This window comes from Castor canadensis, chromosome X, assembly GCF_047511655.1.
Source record: "Castor canadensis chromosome X, mCasCan1.hap1v2, whole genome shotgun sequence".
NCBI lineage: Eukaryota > Metazoa > Chordata > Mammalia > Rodentia > Castoridae > Castor > Castor canadensis.
This window is the reverse complement of record NC_133405.1, coordinates 144,221,176-144,231,142: the sequence shown is the minus strand read 5'-3', so window position 1 is coordinate 144,231,142 and position 9,967 is coordinate 144,221,176. Positions and strand designations below refer to the sequence as shown.

General features: G+C 35.4%; 1 protein-coding gene across 1 annotated transcript; it reads right to left on the bottom strand.

The window, feature by feature from the left end:
- Positions 1 to 420: 420 nt before the first annotated feature.
- On the bottom strand, positions 421 to 7,429 carry LOC141419907 (serine protease 52-like). The gene is made up of 9 exons (XM_074064174.1): positions 7,360 to 7,429; positions 6,785 to 6,844; positions 5,062 to 5,321; positions 4,771 to 4,904; positions 4,349 to 4,649; positions 2,882 to 3,017; positions 2,293 to 2,540; positions 1,362 to 1,495; positions 421 to 844 (listed from the first exon to the last, which is right to left on the bottom strand). Exons 3-9 carry the CDS (start codon positions 5,066 to 5,068, stop codon positions 572 to 574), a joined length of 1,233 nt encoding a protein of 410 aa, XP_073920275.1. The 5' UTR covers positions 5,069 to 5,321; positions 6,785 to 6,844; positions 7,360 to 7,429; the 3' UTR covers positions 421 to 571.
- Positions 7,430 to 9,967: the final 2,538 nt, after the last annotated feature.

Genomic DNA, 9,967 nt, shown 5'->3' with positions numbered 1-9,967 from the left:
TATGAATGATCATGGTTGAGTGCAGGTAACTAAAACTATTCATAGTATTCATTCATGTGTGCATTATTTATTAACAGTATGCAAACTAATTATGTTTATTCATTAAAGGTGCTATTTTGTTGGGATAAAACATATGTTTTCCAAATCAAGTCCTTATAAATTGCTAAAGGGATAATCACTGTTTTGTGTCTTAAAAGAAAATGCAGATGGTTTAAAATAGATCAGGTATGTTAATAGTTGTAAATTATAAATTTGTAGATTAGGAGATTTACAAATGTCTTTTTGAGGTTTGATTTCCCTATCTTTGTAAAAACTTTATTTTCTGGTAACCCATACCTGGAGTCATTTACTTGTTAAATAACAACTTTGATTTATTTGAAATGAATATAGTTAATCAAAGAACAGTCATTAACTCAGGCAGTAAGCATAAGTCGTTTATTATGCAGGGAAAGATGAAAAGAAATATGTAGGAATAGCTTATAGGGCATAAATCAATATTTTCTCTTTATTCCTCAGGTATCTTGGCTATCATAGTATGAACAGATGTATACTACCTGTTCTAGTCACCAGGCTACAAAAACATCTGTGCTTCAATAATAATTGCTGAGGAAAGTAGCAGTGTGGATGGATATTTAAGGAAACCAGAGGACTTAGGTTTTTCTATCCAAGGCATAAGGTCCTGGTTTAGGGGATGGCCTGCCTTTGCTAAAGTGGATAAAATCCAGGAGAAGTGTGGGCTCACTATGGTAGCTAGAGATTTGAGACTGGTGAAGCCTATCTGTCTCCATTTGCCATTGCCAGATATTGGTCTGCACATAACAGCACTGCCTGGACTCACTGGCTCCTGTAAAGTCAAATGTAGAGACAGATTTAATTAATTAACCTAGTTTATTATTTAATCTTAGATTTTATGATTTATAGATGTAATATAGATGATTAAGTATATTGTTCTTCTCCCAAATATGTTCTAAATCATTATGACAAATAAGATATTTGATATTTAAACTATACAGTTCTCTTGTACAATTGAGAAAATAGAAAATGTTGGACTTAGTGAACCTTAAGATAAAGGGTAATGTAATTATAAGAAAAAATATATAAAATGTCTAACTTGTGTGTAGTATAACAAAAATGTCCAACAGTTGTTTTATGTGAATATATTATAAAGAGCACGTGTCAGATATAATATAGATTATTAGCATATTTAGAAGTTCTACAATTTATTTAACATGTGTTCACTCTTACTGAGTAAGTGTTCACTTTCTTATATTTATCATTCAAAGATAAATTTTTATAGGAGGACAAGCTATAGTTTCATGATTCTGAAAAAAAAGGAAAGAAAATAAACCTCATCTGCTCACCATATTTGTGTCATAGCCTTTGGCCTGAGTAATGAAGCAAACAATAGAACTGCCTATGTCTGGGTAGAGGTAGGCACAGCTTGAAGCTCCCATAACCTGCATCTGTAATATTTCTGGGTTCTCATCTGTCTCTCCTAGGAAAATAGAATATACAAATAGTTAAATATATAGGTTACAGTGAAGCAGCTAAGAAGATGATTTAAACATGTACCTCTAAGTTATTATGCTAAGAAGTTCTGTTGATTTTCTTATCACTACCATTAGCTTCTTACCTTCAAATCATTCCATTCATTTTACATTTCTTTTGAGTCATTTTAGCAAATATAATTACTTTTAAATTTCATTTCCTGAAAATTAAGTTGTATATTTTGATTTATAAATCAGCTGGGTGTTGATAGCTCACGTCTGTAATCCTAGCTACTCAGGAGGCAGAGATCAGGATTGTGGTTCAAACCCAGCCCAAGTACATAGTTCACAAGACCCTATCTCAAAAAACCCTTTATAAAAATAGGGCTGGTGGAGTGGCTCACAGTGAATGCCCTGAGTTCAACCTAATATAGCAACCACCCCCCAAAAAAAGCCCTCCAAATTCCAATTCAAGTGAATATTCAATTTCCTAAACATGCCAAAACAAAACAGAACTTTTTTCCAAAGTTAGAAGAGTTTGGAACCTAATCATCCCTGTTTTATTTACAACATTTGAATGTTCATATAAACTTCCTCTTACGATATCCTTAAAATCCTATTGAGTCATCATCAAAACAATCATTGAATGAAATAAAAATACATGTACAAATAGGGTTCTAATCTGAATTAAGTTCCTAAAATTAGGTATATGCACAATTGTTGTAAGACTTATTAAACTTTAAGTTAAAAGTATAATCCTTATTTTTTTAAAGCTACTCTCCTAATGAGCAAAACAATCACTAACCTGGTTTAAGAATTCTTGGCCCAGAAAGCCAACATTCTGAGCTATTTAGATTCTTCAAGTGCCCCAATGGTGCTAACATCTGAATGGAATTTTGGCCCTCTTGAAGGAGTACCAAAGCCAGATCATTTCTTGCTGCTCCACTCACCAACCAGAATCTCTCGTGAAGTAGGATCGTAGTTACTTTAACAACTCTCAGAGGTGCCCCAGGATGCCTAAGGCCCAGTATCGCTATAGTGTCTTCTGGATTCCTATGTGGATACATAGAAATTACTTAAAATGGATTCACTACAGAACCTGTACTCTTAAAAACCACATTTGTCTTTTTAAGATATGGTACATGAGCCTTGCATTTCACCTCCACAGAAATCAAGATACCAAGAAGTTAGTACTTGGGAAATAGGATTTCGGAAGAAAATACTAATAGAGGTACATGTTAAATCAACTCAATGTTTGCCTGAAACAAATAAGTAATGGACCTAAGAGGTGATTTGGGGACAAAGAAAGCAAAATTTGCCCAAAGAAGGCTTAAACAAACTGACTTGGTGGTAATGGATTATATAGTATTTGAAGAAGCAGGACATAAACTTACATGTTCCTGACACAATGGGCAGCAGTGAGAACCCAAGAGCTGCTAATTATGGAGCCACTGCAGATTTGACTGCCACAACTGATGATCATAACCTGCCAAGGCATAGTATATCGCAGAGAAATACGGTCTGCTGAAGCTGAGCAAAAACAACCAACCAACAAATGAAAAAAAAGAAGCAAAAAAAGCCAGTAAGAATAAATTTCATAGAATGTTATAGCTTTCTAATTTTAAATGTTTCAATCCATTTAAAACACATTGACATTTCAAAATTTGACTTAGAAACATGAGCTTCTGTATCTTTTGCAGCTATGATATTTCCCTGAAAAAAAGTTCCTCTTATCTTTCTATACCCATTGTTTATTTATAGAGCAATTTTAAATTGTCTCTAGTCAACGAGTGGGAATATATATGCAATGAAAGATTGCTGCTCCATAGAAAAGAATGAAATTATGCTATTTGTAGGAATGGGTAGAACTAGGGCTCATCACATTTAGTGAAATAAGCCCTGCTCAAAAAGCCAAGTATCACATTTTCACTCATATGCAGTAGAAGGGGGCACAGAGAACTTGACCAAAATATAATGTATGCATATATGGAATTTTCACTTGAAATCCTCTTGTACGATTAATGAATCCTAGATAAAAAGAAAATTTATGAAAACAATCTGACTATAAAAAGAATAAAGTGATAAAGATGAAGGTAAAATCATAAATAAGATCCTGATTGTAGACTTCTTCATCTGTGTGAGAAAGGATTTGAAGAATATCACCAAAGAAATGATATGGCCTCACTTATGCTTAAAAATCATTATTCACTATAATATGGCAACTTGAGATAGCTAGTAAATACTTATTAAGCAGATTAAAACACAGACTCTGGGACTGAAATATTTTTCAAAGGCAGTAAGATCAAGTAAACAATGAGAAATAGTCATTGATGATATTGTGATAGGTTTCAGAATAGTCAAGGGAAGAAGAAAGATAATAACCCTAATGTAAAATAAATGCACACAAGAGCCTACAAATCATTATTTATCACTGACAACAAAACAAAACGTCTTTAATAAAAATTATTGTAACACATATGCAAGGTGCTATATAGTAGTAGAAGAGTACTCTCTGTTAGAAGAATAAGTTTTTGAGTATCATTGTTAGCCCTACTCTTTTTTGCTCCCGAGAAGTTGATAAATTATTGCAATATTCTACATGTCAGAGTAATCAATCAAGATAATTATATTAATAACCACTGGCATCTATATTCTATAACATTATGAAAGTTAAACAGTATTGTTAACTATGACGTTCCTTTTTAGACCAATAAATAAATCACTCCAAAGATTTCATAAATTTTAAAAATATGCATTTCTCAAGAAAAGAGTTTTCTCTTCTCCTTTCACTCTTTTGTATTTCCAATCCCTTGTTAATTTCCTTCTTATACTTCTCTTACTATAATTTTATTGGGCCTTACTCTGAGGTTGTGGCAGAGAAATGAAGTGTGGTCGAATAGAAGCAGTTGTAGAGGTTAAAACTGAAGCATTCTTAGCAGGAGAAACTGAAAGGGAGATGGAAGCAGAGGTAGTTATGGGTCCTTGTTGGGACCATGGTGCATGGCTGAGCCGTGTAACTCCCTGGATCCAGAAAATGAAAGGGCTCACTTGGCTGAAGACATAGGGCTTTGTGCAATGTTCATCAAAGTGACTCAAGATTCCCACCTGTACCCATGTATCCTTTTGTTGTATATGGCACACCAAAGGTGCCCCCAAGTCACCCTGTAAGAAAGAGGGAACAGAACAGAGTATCAATTGATTATCTGAAGGATGGTAGGAGGTATCTTGGTGTTGAAGGATAATCCTTTTTATTTCTGACTTTCACATTCCCTTTAATTGTCACCTTACAGCCAGCCTCCCCCATAGCTTTCTTGGCCTCCACACAGAAAGTAAATTCATTCAGCTTGGGCCAAAACTGGGCACAAGTGCTGGCTTGCAGGATGTTTAGGTGCCTTTTTTGCAAAATTCCAGGACTTCCTGATGGAAAACAGAGAAGAAATGTTTGTGAATTTTGTTGATTTGCTTTAGACTAGATTAGAGAAATATAATAAATGCTCAGTTACTCAAGAAAGGATATTACTATTTTTCCAAACATATCATTCCATTCTAATCCAGTGCCTTTTTCATTATTCACCTCTCATGAGGGACCAGCTGGGTAACCAGCAGTCATACAGTTGTATATTCTTCTCTTGCTCCAAACTTTCCTCCAGACAAATAGGAAGAACCAGGGGTTGAAAATGTAGTGGCTGCTTCAGAAAGATTAGCCCAGGTCCAAGAGGTCCTTTGGGTCCTAAGAAGGGCAGGGCACGATCAATACCAACAGTCTGAGCTTGGGTAGGATCCTGTAGATCAATAAGACCCACTTGGACCAAGGCCAGAGCTTCTGAGCTTTTTCTGGAAGAAAAATTCATTAGAAATATTATTATTTCTAAATTTCAATGTGAAAAAAAAAAACCTTAGATCATATGAATCAGATAGGGTCCATGTAAGCACCAAAATACTATTCCTATTCCCTATTCAGTCAGCACATGTATTTAACACTAGGACATTATTAATGATATTAGGTCATCCCTAGGCTCAGTAGGCATGAACATCTTCAGAAATGAGAAGTAAAGTATTGGTGGAGTGTAGCTCAAGTGGTAGAGTACCTGCCTAGCAAGAATGAGGCCTTGTGTTCAAATCCCAATACCATCAAAAAAAGAAATGAGAAGTAAATTACTTTGTCAGTATCCTTATTAAAAAGTATTAACCTACACTATTGTACTCCCTAATATTTAAAGTGCTTAATACTTACTCATAAGAATTTTGAAAATTAGGAACTGAAATATCTCACAGAACATGTGAGAGTTCGACCACTTTTTCTACATGAGCCCTGTTTCTCTTATCTATATTAATAGTTCTACTTCAGTACGTTAAAATAAGAAAATAAAATGTTTGCCAGAAATCTTTTGAGCTAAATAGTATCAAAATATAGATTGATAAATTGAATTTTTAGGACAGCATATCTGGAGTTATAAAAAGCTAAACAGAAACTCTAATAAAATGCCTATCCACTGGTTATGAGGTTACATTCTGATAAACCAATCTTAAGTTGAAAACATTGTAAGTTGAAAATACTGTCATACACCAAACTTAATTATCAGCAGTGGTTGTTAACATGCATAGCTTAGCAACACAGTGGGTAACACAGATGCTTGTCATAATGACTATGTGATTGCATGGCCTACTGGGAGCTACCACTCACTACTACTGACTAGTATCATAACAGAATATCATAATACATACTAAATATTCAAAGTTCAAAATATAAAGTATGATTTCTACTGAATCCATGTTGCTTTTGCCTCTTTATAAAATCAAAAAGTAATATGTGTAAGTATAGGTTATAATTTAAGGTTATAGCATGCTTTAAAGGAATAGCATGCTTGCCATCTTCTAGATAGGTGAAATTATATAAAAGCAAGACATAATTTTACAATTCACAATGTTTTTTATTTGGATACTAAAATTAACCCCAAGAAACATATTAACATAAATTTTAGTGGTATATGAGGAAAAAAGAATAAAATCGGAAATGGTTGTTAAGAAAACAATTCAATCATTTCTATAGAAAAGGAGACTCATCAAATTTGATTATATAAATAAAGAACATCTAGTTTGTTCAAAGAAATGTATCCATTAAAAAATCATAAATTTTTCATCACTTTATTATGATACATTAACCTTGAGATGGCTTACCCAGACTTACATGAAATTGGCACATCTTGCTGAGGTAAGAATCCACTGTTCATTCAAAATAGAGCCAGCACAAAAATGGGAGAAAGAGAGATGCATAGAAACCATCCAGGGAAATTCACCTGTTTCTGCCTCCCAGCAATTGGGACAACGGGAGACAAGGCCAGGGCGTAATCCGCACTCTAGAATGAATCCACATGTATAGCAGAGTAAAGTTAGTATTATTATCCTCTTCATTGAATTTCCTGACTTTCTATTTTAGGAACGAGTTTGAAAATTTGATGTCCTGAACTTTGAGGAAATGCTTGGGATTATTTTCCTAATTCACAATAAACTTAGGTATAGTAACAGAGGGTATCTGTATACTTCTCCTGATAAAGATAATTTGACTTGTTCTGTTCGTTCCTCAAGTAGAATAATAGAATCTATTTAAGCAATCAGATATTTTTGTAATATTATGCTCTGAAAGGAGTCGTACTTATAAAATTTAACTCATAAGCCCTTACTGGAAAAATAAGGTATTAATCTCTCAATATTTAGAGATCTCTTAACTATAGGTTCAGAAAAATATCTTCAATTTAATCCTACAAAAATCTATGAAAACCTTTTGTGATCTACTCAGAAATTTTGGTTGCTGGCTTCAAAAAGACTGTTTATCTAAGGTAGTAAGTCAAACAGATGACTATATTTAACTTGCCTGTGGTCTCGTGAGAAACAGCAGCTGTCTTGAAGAGCCAGAGAGCCTGGAGATTGTCTTTCCAAATCATATCTAGGCGACACTCAGCCAGGGAAACATTGAGAGGCTGTTGTCCAGACTGATGCTTATAGTTGGGTCCAGATAGAGATCCAGGCATCAGGGGAAACTCTTTTGTTAAACTTATTGCTGGAGGAGCATGCAGGGATGAGAAAGTGTGAGAAAAAATAGTATCTTCAATAAACTTTGAGAAAGACAGTTCCTGGAGCTGATTATCAGAAGAGGTTGAGGGCAAAAGCACAGGAGAGAAGACCAGAGAAGAAAAGTTGAAGCAAGATGGGAAAACACAGTGTGAAAGATAAGGACAAGAAGAAAAGACTAAACAGGAAGGGAACAATGTACATGGATATGTAAGAGAACAAGAAACAAGGAAGGAAAAGCCTGGGGAAAGATAACTAAGAGAGACAGAAAGGACATCAAGGCTTCCTTTTGTGTCAATAATTTCTAATATGCTGCCAAAGTTCTTGTGACCAATTATACTAGGAAACCACTTGCTTGACAGGGTAAGAAGGAAAATGCTTGTGAGCTGGCTTGGCTGGAGATAACTGCTTTTAATTTTTCTTTCTATGGTACTTATCTCTGTTGACAAAGTTATAAAATACTGATGTGCGGTAGAAATAGTCTCAACAGGTAAAAATGTGACAAGCTTAGACTTGTTATCCAAATGATCAATTAGCAGAGTTTTTCCAGTTGTTCCAGTCTCAGGAGAAATCAGTGATACAATTATGTCAGCTTTGTAATGCAGTAGTTTTGTTTTAGGTTGGATCCAGGTTCTGAATTTATCAGATACAGGAATAGAAAAGAATGTTATATTAACTTGAGGCTTGGTCCATGGTGTGGCTGGTTGAGTTTCAGACTGGATCCAGGGTGTAAATGCTCCTCCTTTTAGCATTGTCTGTGGTTTAACTACTTGAGACAAAACCCAGTATCTAGTCATAACAATTTCAGACTGGGTCCAGGGTCTGACTTCTTGGGTTTTTGACTGGATCATAAAAGAATCATGATGAATTGTGCCAATTTCAGATCGGATGAAAGTACTGAACGTACCGAATTCTGAATAAGTCTGCAGTCTGACAGTTTTTCCTTGAAGGTAGAACCTAGTTCTGACTGTGTTAGCTTCCTGCTTGTCCCAGGGTCTGGTTGCTTGAGTTTCAGAGTTGGTCCCAAGGTTATCTGTAGCAATTCTTTTCTGAGTCCAGTGCCCAATTATACCAACTTCAGTATGGGTCCCAAGACTCACTGTTTGGGAATAAAGTTGAATCCAGGATCTAACTGTGTTACTTTGAAACTGTAACCAAGGTATTACTGTATCAACTTCAGTCACAGGTGAAATTTTTCGTACTTGAGTTATAGTCTGCATCCAACTTTGGAATTTTTGAGTTTGAGGCTGGCTCATGGGTGTGATTGAATCTATTTGAGTATGGAACCAGTATATTATTGTATCAGGTGGGGTCCAGGAAAGAATTTTTAAAGTTCCAAATTGGGTCCATAGTTTAGTTGTAGCAGTTTCCTGCTGAGTCCAAGGGTTGGTTATACCACCTTCAAACTGGGCCCAAGAAAGTATCCTTTGAGATTCTAATTGGAACCAAGATGTAATTGTATCATTCTGAGTTAGAGACCAAAGTGTGGCTCTGCTATCTTCAGGCCACATACTTACTGCTTGAGATTCAGACTGGGTCCAAAGTTTTATTTCAGAAGAGGTCCAGAATCTGACTGTATTGGTTTCAGTAGTGATTCTTGTTTGGACAGCATTGCCTTCAGAATTGTATCCAGGTCTGACTACATTAGTTTCAAGGTGGATCCAGGGATGGGCTATTGTCCTTTCTGGCTGAAACCAAGAAAGAACATTTTTAGATTCAATTTGAGTCATTTGCTTTATTGTATCATTCTGAGTTAGGGACCATGGTGCAACAGTATTCATATCAGACATGGTCAAGTGTTTTGCTGCTTCCATTTCAGCTTGTGACAATAGTGTCACTGTTTCAGGTACTGGCAAAGACAAGTACCTAACTTGTTGAGATTCAGCCTGTGTCAATGCTCTGATTGTACTAGTTTTAGGTTGGGTCCAGGGCTTGACGGTGTTTGTTTCACTTTGGCTCCATGGTCTTATTGTACCAGTTTCAAAAATAGTCCACAATTTTACTGTATATTCTGACTGGGTCCAGTAGTCTAATGTACCTATTTTGAACTGGATCCATGACATGACTGTAGCAATTTTATGTGTGGCCTGGAGCTGTACTTTGTCACTAAATGATGTGAAAGTACTGAGTGTTTGAAAGGTTGTTTGAATCCATGGTTTTTCTGCCTGAATTTTAAATGAAGCTTTGCTAATATAAGAGCCAGGCTGCAGCAAAGATATGGCTGCTGCATGCACAGGTACTATCCAGGATAAGATTGTTCCAAATTCAGGTAAGGTCCATGGACTACTGTTTTCAACTTCAGAATGTGTCCACAGAAGAGATGCTTGATTTTCAGATTGAACCAAGAGTTTGGTATTATCTGTCTGATGTTGCACTGACGTTCTGAATGTGTTAACTTCTGGCAATAGCCA

What these genes read in the sequence shown, in the direction of transcription:
- LOC141419907 (XM_074064174.1), bottom strand. An exon ending in GCCCATTGTGTCAGGAACAT is followed by an intron (nt 2,541 to 2,881) that starts GTAAGTTTATGT and finishes GTATCCACATAG; the next exon opens with GAATCCAGAAGACACTATAG. An exon ending in GCCAAGAATTCTTAAACCAG is followed by an intron (nt 1,496 to 2,292) that starts GTTAGTGATTGT and finishes CTATTTTCCTAG; the next exon opens with GAGAGACAGATGAGAACCCA.